This window comes from Meriones unguiculatus, chromosome 3, assembly GCF_030254825.1.
Source record: "Meriones unguiculatus strain TT.TT164.6M chromosome 3, Bangor_MerUng_6.1, whole genome shotgun sequence".
NCBI lineage: Eukaryota > Metazoa > Chordata > Mammalia > Rodentia > Muridae > Meriones > Meriones unguiculatus.
In genome coordinates, this window is record NC_083351.1 from 35,086,209 (window position 1) to 35,103,472 (window position 17,264).

The window sequence follows — 17,264 nt, forward strand, 5'->3', positions numbered from 1 at the left end:
ACAGAGGCAGGAGAACCAGAAGTTTAGAGAGGGGATGGGAAGGGGGCAGTGAAGAAGAAGAGGAGGAAGAGAAGGCAGAGAACATGAAGGAGAAAGAGAAGAGGAGGAAGGGAATGGGGGTGATTCTGTTGGATGGATGGAAATGTGATCTGGAAGCAATGATGGAACATTTATGGGGTTGCTAAAACTCTCAGCTTGGATAAGTCTGTTTAGGGATAAGTAAGTGAATATTATAGAAGTGGAAAACCATAAAACAAATCTCAACCTATCGAAGCAATTTTCTTTTAAAAGTGTTTTGATCATAAAAGCATTCAATAGATACCCACAAAAACACATCTTTTGATAGAAAGTAAAAAGGCACCTAAATTCTTTCACATAAGCAACTAATGAAAACTCTATCGTGCTGTGAACTTCTCGAGAGAAAGTCAATTATTTACTGTCATATAACAACTCATTATTTTGGCACAGCACTCTGGATTTTATAAGGTTCTTCAGATTAGCTTCATCTTTTGAAGCCAACAGGATTTCATAGAAGAGAAAATAAATGATCCAAAGACTAAGGGATCTGCGCAGCTTCTTCTGGCTGCAGAGACAGACTTTGAATCCAGGGCTCTTCCCACTACTACCAGTTTCTGCTTTGATTATAACATTTTTGTGTTAGCAGTTGCGATTCTTACAATTGTAGAGAGCCTTACTGTTTTGCAAGGTCTTTTCTCAAGCACCCTTCACTCACTGCATGAGCCAATAGTCACTGATTCCTCTCAGGGCTTAGTGGTTCTCAGCATTTACACAGATACATAGAGCACACTGTGTTCTCAAGATCCATGACTCTAATGGAATGGCAGCGAGCACACAGCGACTCCCAGGACAGCAGAAGAAAGCCTCTTGCTTATGCCACTGGTATGCAACAGCCCAGGGCTCCTTGCCCAGCCTACGTGAGCAGTGCCAACTGTGGGACTCTGCAGTCTTGACCCTCTAGGGCTCTGTCTTCCATTTGACTGACATGTGGGCCAGGCCCTCAGAAAGCACCCCCGAAACCCCAACTGGAGACTGTGTCAAGTGAGGATTCAGACTTAATAACCATCCTTTCATCCCAGCGAAACAGCCGTGCAGCCCTTTGGCTTACAGACAAAAGGAGAATGGCAGCCACCAGCACAGTGTCCCCCGGTGCAGAGAGCACAGACAGCGCTAGGCTGGGAGTCAAGAGACGCCATGCCCGTGGTGGCTCTGACACCAACTGGCTGTGTGATCTTGACCAACCAGGCCTCAGTTACCCCGTTTCTGTAGGGGCGGATATTTGCCCTCCTGATTCCTCTACAGAGCTGTGTATGACAGGAATGCAGAATGACTATGAGACTTTGCTAAATAAATAAGTAAACAAATATAAGAGAAATTACATAACATAATGTGAGCAGTTGGGGATTAAAAATCCCCCTGTTTTATTTTTACTGTGTGGCATGCCACCAAAGCTCAAATGACCTGGCATTCCCAATGATAGGGGACAACAGCGCTGCTCTGGCGATCTGCCTTGGCCTTCAAATGATGCCCAGCCTGTCGAGAGCCTTGAGTTCTAGACTGGATGTCCACACTTCAGGCAGCCCATATACCTTCCTGGGAGGACAGGGATCCTGCCTTCTCACGAGACCTTTGCCTAACTTGCTACACAGCCTTTGAAACCCACAGTCACCCCACCACACCACACCAAGCCCTCTACGACCTGACACCCAGTGAGCACCCATCAGATTGTTCTGTGGGAGGAGGGGAAAAAAATCTATGGCGAACTGGCCAAGTTCAGAAATTCCCAGACACACTGTTTTAGGACTGAATTTGTTTCTTAAAAGGCAGTTCTAATTAGAGTGACATTTTGTCCACTGTGGTTCTTAGTTATGAAAATAATGAGCTATGAAATTCCAATTTATTGTTGACAACTTAAACGGCCAGGCGCCAGAGCGGCGCATAACTTCCGAGTGCCATTCTGCCCAGTGACAAATCTATTCTGGTCCGTGGGAGGCTGCCGGCCTGACTTTAGAAGGACCCCTGTCCAGCTCAGTCTTCATGGGAGATATAAAGGGTTCCAGGGCTCTAGAACATGAGAACCAGCCATTTGGATGTCTGAGAAAGGCTCTCAGGATCCTGAAAATTTCAAACACTGAACCAAATATCAGCTCAGAAAAGATATCTCAGTAAAAACAAAGGAAGGACCTTCCCTCTCTCCCTCCCCCAACCCCTGCTCCAAAGAAATATCACAAGAAGATATTGGAGACCATTCAGCTCCAGAACTGAGACTGATAAAATAGCTAAAATAGCTCTCTTCTTGCTCTTTTCTCTTCTACGTTTTTCTATTGTGTCTTTTTAAAAGAATTCTTTCTCCCCTTTGTTTTCTCTTGTCTTTCTGCTTCCTTAAGGACTATTTCCTTTTGTGCTCCCTCCCATCTTTCTCCCTAAACCACCATCTAACAGGGCCACCAGGCCCATTTCCTCCATTCCTTCTTGAACTTAAGCTGGAACTCGCTTGCTGGCTGAGTGTGGAAGCGGGGTGAGCCCTTGGCCTCACAGCTCATGTAACCCATGCTAAACAGGAAGATGGAGTATAAACACGGGGCTCATTTAACTGACAGATTCCTGGCCCTGAGACTTCTTTCTTTGGTCTTAATCAAGATATTCTATATGGTTATTCAACACTGTTGGGAGAATTCTTAAATTCCAGCAGATAGAACAAGAAGAGCAGAGAGTCGTGATGTCACTGAGAAAACTCCAAGAATACTTCAAAATGTGCATGACTTTCATTCAGGCATCAGTTGTTAAACCATAATGCAAGCTACAGCACAAAGATAAAGGACCGCTGACCCCAGAAAGAAAAATAATGAGAAAGCCCTGCACAGCTAAACCTGAGGATGTTCCTATCTGCCAGGGCAGACCTAAAACAAATCACATGCCCAGAACATAAAACAAACAAACAAAAAAAAAAAACAAACAAAAACAAAACAAATCTATTGACGTGTTTTGTAGTTATGGAGAAAGGCAGGTCCCAGAGTCACTTAGGCCTCAGTCCAGCCCAAGGACTGACTTAGACATACCCAGGCCAGTCAGTTTGCTTAAGAAAGGTTTGCTTCCTCATCTTGAAACATTCCCTGGATCATGCTGAGGCTGGTGAAAAAAATAAGCATGAGGCTAAAAGACTGCACAGCCCTCTAAGAGGACGTCATTGTTAGTATTTTGCTTGCAGCAAATTGACAGGTCAAGTGGCAACTTTCAAATGTCAGATTTGAGAGTTAGTGTGGGTTGCTGTTTTGTTTTCCTTCTTCTAATTTAATGTGTACTTAGGAAGTCTGTCACTACAAAAGAAACAAAGCACATAGAAGGCAAACACTGTAGCCAACATAGTAAGGCTGACGTTACAACTGAAGACGATGACTGGCTTTTAAACACAGAACATGCTATTTGAAAACATTTCAGAGAAAACACTGACTGGCGGGGCAGCTCAGTGGTAGACAATCGCTTAACAGGTGCACAGCCCTGCACCAAAAGAGAAAAAGAAAAACAAGAAGAAAAAGAAACATTTCGCTCTGGTTGTATGCTGTAATCTATGGATCCCCTCCTCCCAGCCATTCCCTTAACCCCAAGCTCACCCAAGAGGTTTGGGAAATTCCTAAGAGTCTCTCTCTCTCTCTCTCTCTCTCTCTCTCTCTCTCTCTCTCTCTCTCTCTCTCTCTCTCTCCTTAAAATAATTCACCAGACTTTTGAGAAACACATTGTCTCTCCTGACAAAGTCCCCCTATTCCACTTGTCACTGAAAAGAGGGGTTTCCACAGCTGCTATGAACAAGATGGTCTCAGAAGACTTTGCCAACTCTCAAGTGCAGAATGTGTGGGAGCAAAATGCTGCCGATGTCTCACTGGGACACTGGGACCTTGAACCGCCGCAGGCTGTCTTTTAGATCTTTCTTTAAAACATTGAGGGAAGCCTGGAGCCCGTGCCTTTACCTGCCAAGAATTTTGCTGACACAACCATGGCTGACCCGGAGCTGCCTGGAGATGTCGCAGGGCCTGACACCTTGATGGGCAAGTTCCACTATCCTTTGGCGGACTACATCTGGGAGTGGCCGTCCATTCACAAAAACCCCCCCAAGCTGATTCACTCCTCCATGTCCTGAAACAGATCAGAAACAAAAGGCAAGGGGAAGGGTGGTTAGAACCAGTCACACAGCAGAGGTGCCCTCCTGAACACCCAGAGCCCCTCTAATCACAAATGGCTGCCAGCCTAGAGGTCTTGCACCTGGAGTCCAGTCATGCAGATGACATGAGCACCCTAGATTGCCTTTTAACACCCGTCTTAGTTCTTGCCCGCCCTCAGGAAGTCACCTAGCCGCTGACAGCTCCCCACACTGTGTGTCTTTTAGTTACTAGCGTTTTTTCCTCTTCGTTTGGGGATAGGGGTAAGGAAATGCGTGAAAGAAATCTATATGAAAGGAGCACAATTTACTACACAATGCTGAATCTGAAGAAGAGCCTGGGGAGAAAATTATGTCTTAAAATAATCAAATTTAGAGAGGAAAAAAACAGTGGAACTCGTTTTCTTTTAACAAATGTCTTCAAAAGTGAAAGGGGCTGCTCCAATATCCACATCTCCAGGGGGACTGTGTTTTTAAATCAGCAATCTAATTCAAGAGCTGAAGACTTTCTTTTTAATGACCAGCATTTTCAGATCACTGAGACAAAACCTAACCGCTGCATTAATTTGAAAATATGAAAAATATTAAAGCTTTTATTTGAGACTGTGATGTTGGTGTGCAGGCTTGACCATCGTACCCTCTCAGAGCACACAAAAGAAATGGGTCACAGGATCTTCTGCTTACAGCACACTCCACTGAACCAGGATTTGTCAGAAAGGTGTGCCCCTGGAATTTGGGGCCTGTTTTGCGATCTGCAAGCAGGTCTATGTTGGTTGGGAAGAAATAAGAAAGCTACGGGGTCCCAAATTTTACGAGTGCCATGGGATATATTTTAAGTAAAAGGAGTCAGAGAAAGTGCCTATTCTGCTCCTGTGTTGCATACAGGTACCTCAGGGCCGCTCTGAAGGGAAACAGGGGCTAAGGAAACTAGAGAGCCAAGTAAACACAGCCTGATCCAATACAGCAACCTCCTTGACTCTGGCTGCAAAGCAGCCATAACTGGCATAACCGTGCGGAGGGTTGGAGCCAAAACCGCGTACAAGAGTGCACTGATGCTTCTGGCAGCTCGGAAGCTGAGGAGGGGTGACCTCCTACCCTAGCACAGACTGGACTCCACCAAGAGGGAAGTCGAGGCATCTCCGAGGTCACACACATACCCACACTCCAACTTTGAAACAGAAAATCACCACCACAGCAGCAACAACCACCCACCCTAGTCTAGGACTTATGTTCAACCAGGCCCACAAACAACACCTGACACTGAGGGATGAAACAGTCATAACACAGCCTGTTTCTTTAAAGGAATCTAAAAAATCCATGAATTACTTTTCAGAATTCCCAGGTTCAGGTCTATGTCCAAGAGAACCACACTTCTTTTTTTTAAGGAAATGATATTACTCAGTGCCAAACTATGCTGAATTTTCCTCTGGTTTTTGAACTGTTACTTTAAGAAATTTTGATTGTTCTGAAACATTCCACACAGGAGGAGGAAAAAATAAATAAAAAATAAAAAAATTGTCCTGAACAGGATTTTACACCTAGGGACATAATTGCATAGTTTACCTAAAACGGAAGATCACAGCAACCTTCACAAGGGCTTTGTTCTGGGACAGAGATTGTCTGAGGGGAAAAAAGTAAATGTTGAACTAATCTTTTCAGAACAGGCTGGCTGAAAGTAAAACAAAGTACACCCAAAACTGGTGTGTGCTCATGGGAAAACAGAGGTCAGGAAAAGGCAGCTGAGAGAGCCAGCACATTTTGAATATGAGCTAGAGGTCCAGGCATCGCATCCAATCTGAAATTATTATTTGCTATACCACTGACAATTAAGACTTCTGCCCAAAACACGGTGGCAGCCTTCAGAGGACCGCAATGCCAAGATCAGTTCTGTAGGGAATTTGTGTGTTTGCATCACAGAAAAAAAATCTCCTAAAGTCAGTTTTACTACCTCACAGCAGATCCCCCCCTCCAAACTACCTCCTTGTAGTGGTACCTCCTTGTGACCACAAGGCTACGATACTAAAGAATTTGCCGAATCTAAGGCAACTGTCCACATCTGACACAGACTTGGCCTAGATGACTCTTACTTTTCTTAACTTTCTGGACAGGCCCCCAGCTCCTCTTGGCCCTCTCGCCTCAGTCACAAATCTACTCAACAGAATACTTTACGACTGAGGCCTCAGGAAAGGGATTGTTAAGAAGGGAAGCCCAAATCTGAGGGCGAGTGAAGGTAGGACAGGGAAAAGAGAGCTTATAGAAAGCAGGGGCTGAACGAGAGGGACAGCAAAGAAGGAAAGGCTAGGGAGGACACAGAGGCTTTTAGGCAGGCAGATGGAGGTGAGAAGGAATGGAAAAGTCCAAGGTAGATGAACAAACGGAAGACAGGGTTGCTGTGGGTGGGATCTGTCTCCTCTCCCTCACTCTCAGGCCTTGTCCCAGCTGTGCATCCCCTCGGAGTCTCAAATCCCAACTTCTACTGTGTCTTCCAGCTAGGTGAGGGCTCATCTGGCAGGAAGGCACTGGGATAAGACGTGAGCTCAGCTATCACTCCTAAGGGGAACAGAATTTGCAGAGACTGGCACAGAAACAATGCACACAAATTCGGTAACAACTGGGAAACAAACACACAGGGACAACAGACGGAGACCAGCCTCCACCTGGGTGAACAGGGTGTGAGGGGGATAGAAGAGTGATACAATTGTGGGTGACCCCCACCCCAGAACCTTCGTGCCTCTGGCCTGGAAGGAGCTGCCTTCTGTGGATGCTCCTCGGACCTTGTTAAGGGCATATTGCCCAAAAAGGGCACCGCCCCCACCCCAAGAACTGTGGCTGGGCACAGGTCATTAGGAAAAGAGATGTCCACTGCTCAGCTGAAGACTGAACTACAAGACCCTGGATCACAGAAGCTCTTTCTAAAGGCACCCGAGCAGAAGAAGAAAAAGGCACATGTAGACATGCAAACAGGATTGCAGAGTGTACAGCTGGGTGCCGACACACGCAAGAGTCACGCTGTGGATGCAGATGTGGACGGACTACACAGAGGGAGAGCCTTGCCTGTGTGTACCCTCCAACAGCCCACTGTCCTCTCTGGGATCAAGTCCTTCTCTTTCCCCCTTTCCATGAACCCCCCACAGCTTAATGGCATGCCTCTATCCCAAGAAGCAGCTACATTCCTGTCAGTCCTTTTCTATCTCTGTAGCCTTGGTGTTATAGTCTGTAAGATAGAGGTAACTGAAGGTTTGGGTCACACTCAGGTGTGACACCAGCCACAAAAGTACTCCATAACTAACTGGTGAAACGCTTGGGGGGGAGGAAGCATCTGGAGGGAAGGTCACAGTGCCAGTGCGCGTGATGGAGCTGGAGCAGAGCGCGGGGTACCTCTGAACTCAGGCGCCCACTGTGCAGCTCTCCCAGCAGAAGCTGTCCTGTGCAGAACTGGTTGTGGGGGATGGGAGAAGGATGGAGTAACAAGGAAAAAAACTGACCAGGGCCAGAAATAAAGATGAAATGAAGAATCACCAGCCATCTTGCAGACCCTATTTTCTCTGCCCCCATCACCAGCAAATAAGGACCCGGGGACACAGTACATTGTGCAGGCAGGCAGCGTTAGGCACAAGGACTAAGGGTCTTTCCAAAGAAGCCAAGGGCTTCCACTAACTCTGGAAGCTCGTCTGGCCCAGCCCCCACTGTGCTACCAGGGTGACTGAGAATGGGAGGAGGGAGCGTTTCCGAGGAGGGGGCAGATGGAAGGTCGGGCAGGAAAAGTGGAGCCTTAGCAGCTGGTTAACCTGCCCCTGGAAGGAGCTGGCTCTCCACACGGGTGCACACCAGAAGACCACCAAGTCTGATGCTATCGCCCCACGGGCTTGGGCATGACCTCTGGACAGCAGAACTCTGGACAGAGAGAGGCGGCGCGGGCCCTTTGGATTTCCGCCAGGAGCAGGGGAGCCAGCCCTATCCATCTTGTCTCCCAGTGGCTTCTTGGCTGAGCCAACCCTTGCCCACACCTCAGAGTGCTGCCCCCAACTCGTTTGTTTTCAGGTCCGCTCTGAGTAAGAGCAGAGGTGCTCCAGAGCCAGTCTGTGCGGGAAAAGGCTGCGGGAGCCGCGGGAGCCCTGGTGGACTGGAAACCGCTTGAACCCAGTCCCCACAGGGGGAGGAATCGTTGGGGCTGGAAGCGGAGCCAGCGGCTTCTCCGCACGAGTCTCGTCGCCGCTCGCTCGGGAGGATTACCTCCGGCTGGAATATTGACACAAAGAGAGGCTGACTTGCCCGAAGCCCGCTCCGGCTGCCTGAACAAACGTCCCCATGCTGCCAGGCCACTCGGCCCTTCGTGGAGGACACGGAGATGACCGCCACAGCCTGCCTTCTCTCTAGCCGGGTCTCTCTGACGCCTTTGTTAAATAGGGGACCCGCGGCTCGAGCCGCGGGAGCCGCGCGGGCCGGGGGAGAGCGAGCTGGAGCCGGCTGCTGGCCAGAGTCACTCCGAGATCTCAGCCCGCGGAGACCCGAGCTGGGCGCCGAGCGCAGCCCGCCGGAGCCTGGCGCCTTCCCCTGGCCGATTCGAGAGTCAGTGAAGGAAACGCGATTCGTTCCACTTGGAATTCCCTCGAAATCTCCGACTCTAACCCAGCCTTAACTCACCGTGAGGGGAGCGCCCTTCTCACGGGGGCCGTGCTAACGAGGGACGGGCAGGGTCCCTGCGGGTCGGGCCCAAACGACCCGGTCTCCACAGCACAGCCTCTCAGAGGGCAGGGGCGCCCGGGGGTGGCTAATTGGCTTTCTTTTTCTCTTTCTTTCTCTCTTTCTCTTTCTTTCCTTCTCTCTCTCTTTCTTTCATTCATTCATTCTTTCTTTCTGTCTGTCTGTCTTTCTTTCCTTCTCTTTGTAGCAGAGGAGCCATCTCAAGGCAGGCACCCTCCAGAGAACTCCCCAAAGATGCCTTTGAAGGTCCCTGCACGTCCTAGCCGACGCCTGCCCTGCAGTGTGGCCGGGGGAGCCGAACTTCGTTGATTTTTAAAGACGCCCCTCTCCTCGACCCAGGACCCGTTTGGAAGCCTGGAGCCGGCGCCCTCTCCTAACTCACCTCTTCCTTCCCACGTACACTAACTAGTCGCGGTCCCCGGTTTCCCTCCAAGCGCCAGCCCCGGCCAGTCCCCCGGCTGAAAAGGGCGCCAACGGAGTTGGGGGTGGCGGGCGCTGAAACTCCCGCCGACCTCTATCAAAACTTGCTGCCCCCCCCCCCCACCGGCCCGTCCGCTCCCCGCCAGCACGACGCGGGCTTCGGAGGAGGCGCTGCCGGAGCGCCCGAAAGGCTGCGGCTCGCCGCCCGCGCTGCCTCGTTGCCGGAGGCGGGATTGCACCGCCGGGCGCCTCGGCCTCGGCGGCCCCCCCACAAGCCCCCCCGCGCCCCGCGCCCGCCGCCCGCGAGCCCCGCAGTTCGCAAAGTTGCCTACCCGGCCGCGGAGGTCGCGGGTGGCGCCCCGCAGCCCGGCACCCCCCAACCCCGATCCCGCCGGACAGTGAGAGAAGCGAGCTCGCCGCCTACTTACTGTGCATGGATGCAAACGGGTCGTGCTTACAGTGTATTTCCATCGGGGCGCTCCAGGCTGCAGGCCGGCCCGCGCCGAAGGGCCGCCCGGGGCGCGCAGGAAGCCGCGCCGCCGGCCCGGGCGCCGGGGCAGCCGGGCTCAGGGAGGCCCTCCGCGGCCGCGGGCGTCCGCGCCTCCCGGAGCCGCCGGCCGGGGAGCCGGGACAGCCGGGCGGGGGGGGGTGGTGGCGACGGCGCTCGGCTCGGCGGCTCGGGCCGGGGGCGGGCGCGCCACTCCGGCGGGCTTCAAGCCGAGACCCCCGGCCTGCACCCGGGAGCCCGCGGCGTCGAGGGCATAGCGCGGGGGCCCGGCGCCGGGACGGCCGGGGAGCAGCGGCCCGCGGGGGGCCGCGAGCGCTCGGCCCTGCGGCGTGTGGGTCCGGGGCCGCCGGGCCGCCTCGGGGGGTGCGCGCGCCCCTCGGCCTCCGCCAGCTCCTCTCCCGCGCTCCCGCCGCTCTCCGACGCCTCCGACCGAGTTCCGGGGGAGTCCGGGGCTCCCGCCGCCCGGGGGGGCCGCGGCGGAGGCTCAGACGCTGCCGCTGCCGGCGCTGGCTGCCCCGGGGGCCGTCCCGGAGGCCGCCGCCCTCGAGGCCCGGGACCCGCCGCCTTCAAAGTTCCCGCGGGCCCCGCGGCTCGCGGCCCCCGCCGCTCTCGGCCGTGCCTCATGCTCGCCAACTCGTACGGCCCCGCTGCCCCCGCTCTCGGGCTCCGGCTGGAGCGGCCGCGGCTTGCCTCTTCCGGGACGGCCGCCGCGTCTGCCCGGCGCGGGGCGAGGGGCACCTGTCCCGGCCCGCCGGGGCCTCCGGGGCCGCCGGGGCTGTCGGGGCTGGGATGGAGCCCCTGCCGGCTCCGCTGCCCGCCTGGCCGCCGCCGCCGGCGAGAGCCCTCCGCCTGCCTGGCACGCACAGTGCGCCACCGCGCCGCCCCGAAGCCGCTTTCAGGACCCGCTGCGTGTGGACAGCGCCGCCCGGGGCTCAGCCTCCCTCCGGGCGGGGGGCGGGGCGGGAGCTCACCTGCCAATCACAGGCCACTGAGCCAATCAGCAAGGGGGCATCCGACCCTAGCCCGAAGTCCTGCCCTATTGGCTCAGAAACCAACGGGCTCCGCCTGATTAGCTGGTACCTGGGCAATGGGAGAGAACGAGGGGCGGACCCCGAGCGGCGGCGCCACGTTCATTGACAAACGAGTAGCGGGAAGGCCTAGTGGTTCGCGGATGGAATAGGGGGAGAGAGAGAGAGAGAGAGAGAGAGAGAGAGAGAGAGAGAGAGAGAGAGAGAGAGAGAGAGAGAGAGAGAGAGAGAGAGAGAGAGAGAGAGAGAGAGAGAGAGAGAGAGAGAGAGAGCAGAGCCCACGCAGTGTCTGGAGAACCAGGCTCTTGGTCCCACAGAGCCAACCTTTCCGCGGGCCGTTGAGATTCTGGGATGCGCTTAGAAATTGAGGGCAACCAAGACAGGGACGAAGGGTGAGGATGGGAGACAAGTCTACAGAAGGGAAAAGAAATAGAAAAACGCACAGAGATGTCGGAGGAGGACGCGCAGCGCAGTAGAGACACGGCTTTCAGTGTGGGTGGCGAGTATCCGCGCGTACGTCTGACGCTTCGGACCTCAATTTGCTCCTCTGTAAAATGGGCAGAGCTTACTGAAGGCGTCTTTGATGCTGGCTCCTTCTAATGGAAACGTTTTCTAATTTTATCAACAATCTGTTTCTTCTGTACCCTCCCTTCTCATTTTTTTTTAAATCCATAGAGGCCCCAGTATTCCATTAACCCAAGGCAGAGTTGGGAGAATATTACTTTAAAGTTACCAGAAACTGGGGAGTCTCTACAGCTTAGACCAGGTTGTCTCAAGCAAAGGGCCGTGGCTCCTTTCTGTTTGCCTCAGCCTAGAAGCTGGTGGGTCCCTTGGGAGCTGGTGATGTTCTTAGCTCAAAGCTTCTGTCAGTCAACAAGAGGATTTCCGCATCTGGTGCAAGGCCTCCTTAAAAACAGGAGTCCACTGGCATCCGAAGCGAACGAGAGCGCCTGAAGCCAGTGGCTGTGTGGTTGCCTCTGTGTGTAGGAGCCTGGCGATGTGGCATCAAGATGGCCACAGACACTGCAGTTCCCGGCTGCCAGCCAGGAAAAGCTGAGCTGCCCTCACCAGAGTTCCTGTAGGTCTTAGGGCAAAAACGGACAGACTTGTAGCCGAATTCTCCTGATCCAGCAAAGCTCTTTAAGCGGCCCACTGTCTCAGTTTCTTGGGAGTGTAAAGCTCTCAGAGCATTATCAAAGCTGTTGGACTTTAAAAAAAAAGTGTCTTCACGTAGGTAGCTACAGTTCTGTGAGCCCTCTCGTGGGCTCAGACCCAACCCAGCACAAACACTGACCCAGCAGTTGGAGGAGTAAACTAAACACTCACCCCCTCGAATCATAAGTGACGGTCTCCTGCTACTAAACATAAACCCACCAAAAGAAGAACTGTGAGATGTCTGTTTCAGGCACAGCAGAGAGAGGACAGCGCTTGGGCTCATCTGTGAATCGTTTTCTCTCTTTGCTTTCTGCCTGACTTTCCCTCATTTTCCACTCTTCTCCCCTTGCTCCCCTTCTAACATACCACTTCTTTATACCGAAGTCAGCCCCTGATCCTCCCCTTCTAGCTGTCCCTGAGAAGCGGGCAAGTCTCCCCTGGCTGACACCATCCCCACCCCCATTGGAGCACAGCTGCAGGGAACCGGCCAAGGCCAGTCTCTGGGGATTCAGAAGGCTGTGGTGTACAAGGCGGTGAAGTGGTAGCTTTCTCTCTCCATTGTCTGGGACCCCGTGCGCTCTTGATCTTTGCTGCCCCACACCCACCTCTGCCTTAGGGCAGGAAGATTACAACTGGAAAAGAACTGTGGTGTCATAGGGTTCCGTTTGCTTTATCCGTTTCCAGCCAGCTATGGGACTCTTAAGTCCCACTAGTGATGTCAAGAGTTGGGGCTGCTCCAGAGTCAGTCATGCCCCTAACCCTGCCTGCCCCCTGAGCTTACAATCCCTGATCTAGAATCTTAAAACCAAAAGGGCTCTGAGGCAATGTTCCCCCCATTTTACAGATGTGGAATATGAGGACAGAAACAACTTGTCTGAGGTCATCATACTAGAGCAAGTCTGTGTTGTAAAAGGAAGGTTGGCAGCTGGAAGGGGAAGTGATGTCAAACCAAATAATTCATCTGGACAACGCCTGACGGGGTCAGTTGTCCTGTATTGTTTGAACAAAGTCCCTAGGGCACTCTGAGGGCAGGGGGAGACTTGCAGATATAGATTTAATAGGCACAGCCTAGATTCCCCCTTTCACACAGGAGGGGTAGTTCAGCTTTGGATAGTTCTCTTCTGTGTGACCCAGCCTAACCAGTGAAGGAAAGAAGCCCCTCCCTGCACTTAGTGGTCTTGGCTCAGAGGAAGTTCCCTTCTGAGTGGTTTTATTTCCCACTCCTGAAGTCCCTGAGCTTTGGGAACTTCAAATCCCCAAAGAAGTGAACAATTCTGATAGTACCCCCTACACCAGCCTTACAGGCTGCCAAACAGTGGCCCAAAGTGGTTAAGTGACCCGTCTGAGATTACACAGCTATTCGCCAACAAAGATAGGTTTCCATGCCTGAGTCCTGCTTCATCTGAAGGCCGGGCCCAGGCAGAGCTAACAGAGTGCTTCACAGAGGGCATAGGCCACTGAAACAAAACAAAACCAACGGGGTGGGGGGTGGGAGGACAAAATCAAAGCAAATAAACAGACAAACAGAAACTCACAGGTATTCAAATTCAATTGCTTTGGAAAGTTTTGTCTGCTGGAGGCCACTCTGAGACTGTTTGAGAAGCCAGAACACCTTTGGGAGAGAGAGCATCTATCTCTTGGAGACTTTGCTTGATGGAAGTCACACAGCACCCCCACCCCATCTCCGCTTCCTGTTTCCCCAACTCTCCAACAGGCCCTCCAGCTTATACAAGAGCCAGATCCTCAGAATGCTGCTGCTGCCTCAGAGTGCTGGCCTGAGATTGACTCTTGCCATCCAATTCTAGCCCATTTGCCTGCTCTTTCTTCCAATAAAACAAGGCCTTTCAAGACTCAGACTAGTTGCTCATTTGAGAAGGAGCTGAAATGCCTGAGCACTGCCGTTCTAACCTGTTGGGTTCCTCTTAACCTTTAATTTAAAAAAAGTATCAAAAAGGAAAGGCAACTGGTCTGTGATTGCACAGCAAATAGGGCATAGAGATACCTGTCTGACCCCTGAAAGTGGATCAAGAATCTGACTTGGCCTGGCTGGGTATGTATGTTGCAGGAATCATTGGGTGGGAGAATGTTAACCCAAGTCTTTCAAGGAGTGCACACCTCCTGTGTTGGAGCTATCAGCCTGCCCTTGCAGACCAGGAACACCAGGACAGTCCCAAGACATAAGACTGCACAGTCCTTTCTCCAAAGGCCTTGGCTTCCTGTGCCTGGAGCACAGAGAACAACCTCGGAGATGTTTCCCAGAGCTTGTGAGAAGCTGCCCCGTGAGTGGTGAGTGGGAAGCTCACTTCTGGACCTAGTCCTGTTTGATGCGTGCAGGTCCCCGCCCTCCGGACCTCCAAGAAGGAAGAAGTATTTTAAGTGACTACCTGCTGTGTGCTGACCTCACCTAATATTGGGCTTTGAGCTACAAAGACACTACAGATGGGAAAGCTGAGTTCTGAAAAAGAAGCGCTATACAATACTGGATGAAGGGAGGGACAGTTTGGAGGCTCATGTAAGCCCTAAAGGTTCAGGGCAGAAAGTAGACGAAGGCCTTTGAGCGCCTGGACAGCACAGTCCCTTCCTCTTCCCTAGGTGAGCTTCAGGACTTGGGAGACAGGCATTAGGGCACTGCCACCTCAGCTGCTCCTTCCCAAGCAGGTGGCTTTTACCCTAACCCACTGGTTAGGGGTGTGGCTCTTAGGATTTGAAGCTCCAAACCCCCTTAGAATTCCCCCTATGCAAACCCCACCCAGCCTAACAGCAACAGAAGAGTGAAATGCTGTATTGATTAAACGATTATTCAGGCGATTGAACTAATCAAAGAGCCCATCGACCGCCATGAATTACATTCTTTGTGGTAGACAGCTTGTCGGGAGGCAGCCACTCAGACCCCTCTCTTGACTCACAAGCATCCAACCCGGTTCCAACAATAAGCAACCCAGGCAAGGCACCTCTGGTCATCCCACCACTTGGAGAACAGAAGGTTGTCTTCGGATTAAGAATGGAAAGGGAATGGAGTTCCAGGTTTCTGCATCTGTACTCTCTTCACAGCAATGTTCTTCTGGCTCCTGTCCTCACTCTATTGTACTCTTTCAGAACACAAAACTATGCTGGGAAGCCATTGTGGGTTAGGGTTTAAGTTTTCTCCTCTCTTTGACTTTTATCAAGGGCTAGATCTGGGGTCTCATAGATGATACAGGAATACAGGGTTTCTTGCCACAACTTAAAGTATTTATGTGCAGGTTGACACAAGGGCCTAATAAACAAAAGAGGCATATCACGTTATGCCTCAGGGTAGACAGAGGCCTACTGCCCTGCCACATTTTTTCAGACATAAATACACCCTACTTCCCAGGCCCTCCATCTCTGGGAAACACAGGGGCACTGTGCCAACTGTATGTACTTACAGGCACCCCAGCTAAGTGACCAGGCCAAGCACATATATCCACCTACTCCTCCATTGAAGCAGTACCCAAAGGACAAAGCCTGAGCATACAGTGTCTCACACACACACACACACACACACACACACACACACACACTGTCAGAAGCTAGTCTAGGTAAAAACTTAAAGTCGAGTGATGGGGGGGAATGTCATCAGTAGCCCACAGACCATTCTTATCCACCAAAGTTGTGCCTACTGTAGGAGACCCTTGTATACAAATGCCAGATCCAATAGGACCCTAACAACTGAACAGGGCACTGTGCACAGTGAAAGATCTAGGACTGGCAGCACGTTTTGCACACAATGCCTTAGTAGGCCCCAAAGCCGTGGCTGGGACTACGACAAGCCCTTTTGTGTGTATTAGTATATACGCTTTGGGCAGCTGTTGACATCCAAAAATGGAGGGGTGAGAGAACCCCTTTCTTATTTCCAAAATCACTTGGGGCATGACAGAGGAGCAGACCCCCAAAGCAGTAGATATACAATCAGTGGATGCTTACCAAAATTATACACACAGCATTTTACACAGGCGTACCTTTGGAGGCTTAAAAAGAACACGCACCAACACTAGCGCATAAACACATGCTAATACAGCCAAGCAAGATAAAAGCTTCCACAGACACGAGCAGGTACACAGATTCAAACCAAACACTTACTTTTGGGGGCACACGTTGAGCGCCTCAGATAAGCATACAGCCCCAAACTTGCACACCTCCAGATTAACTCCATCACAAGCATCAGAAGGAGAAACGAACAAAACCCAAAGAAAACAGGCCTCCCTGACGACACCTGCATAAACTAGTGAAAACCCTACAAATGCACCGTGGAAGGACAGGAGCTTCCCTGAGAAAACGCGATGACCCCCCTTTTCTCTTTGAGAGGATATGTATGGCAGTGTCCCAGAGTTAGCTCGGATGACTCCCGTTTCGCGGTGGTCCTACCTGTCCTGATGGTCCGAGGATTCGGGTAATTTTTCTCTAAATCCATTTTGATATTTCAGGACTTGATGAAGTGGACAGGGGGAAAAGTTTCCACTTTTTTGTGTGCCCTTTTTCCTCTTTCTTTCTTTCTTTTTTTATTTCTTTTTTCTTTTCTTTCTTTTTTCTTTTCTTTCTTTCTTTCTTTTCTTTCTTTCTTTTTTTCTTTTTCTTTTCTTTTCTTTTTCTTTCTTTCTTTCTTTCTTTTTTTTTTTTTTTTTTTGGTGCCGGGACGCTCACAAGTCGGAATAATTGAAGCCTTCCGCTCCCCCGCCGAGCTGGGGTAGCTGATCACTGAGCTGAAACTAAACGTTTTAGGTGGAAAAAAAGCGTCCGAGGGCACCGTGAAATGATTAAGGAACTAAAGAGCTTCTCGCCATGTGAGATCATGTCCTGTTCTCGCCAACATCACAAGATGTCCCCAGACACGCCGCGCCCCCGGCACACCGCCCCGCACTGTGGGCCAAGAGCCGGGAAAGGGGTCGGTTCTGCGGCCTGCCCAGCGTGCCAGACGGGGCGGACCGGGCCGGCCCGAAGGCGTGCGAGAGGCCCGGAGAGCAGCAATGCCGCCTTGGTGCCGCCTTGGTGCCGCCTTGGACTTTTATAGGGGGTTGGGGGGGAGGGAAGGAAGGACTCAAACTGCGCCCCGGTGTTAGTCGCGCGCCTGGGGAAGGACCTGACTAAGGCTGAACCTGAGCCACCGGGTCTCACCTGCTCCCAAACCTGAGACTGGGGTTGCGGCGCTGTGCGCTTTTGCTCTACAAGCAAACCCTCTTCGTGGGTACCTGCGGGCCTGCATTTTTGTTTATTTATTTATTTATTTATTTATTTTCATTTTAAAGAACAATTCTGCCAA

The 17,264-nt window shown here is 51.8% G+C and overlaps 1 protein-coding gene across 4 annotated transcripts in view; it reads right to left on the reverse strand.

Annotated features, from left to right (window-relative positions):
- Nucleotides 1-16,987, reverse strand: part of Pax5 (paired box 5) — a 184,451-nt gene extending 167,464 nt beyond the window's left edge. For 3 of the 4 annotated variants that reach the window (XM_021645981.2, XM_060379850.1, XM_060379849.1), the window contains exons 1-2: nucleotides 16,373-16,987; nucleotides 3,984-4,149 (exon numbers count right to left, since the gene is read on the reverse strand). In XM_021645981.2, coding sequence (XP_021501656.1) covers nucleotides 3,984-4,149; nucleotides 16,373-16,418 — 212 coding nt within the window. In that variant the 5' untranslated portion in view covers nucleotides 16,419-16,987. The remainder of the gene's footprint in view (nucleotides 1-3,983; nucleotides 4,150-16,372) is intronic. The other variant, XM_060379851.1, reaches the window with a different exon arrangement.
- Nucleotides 16,988-17,264: the final 277 nt, after the last annotated feature.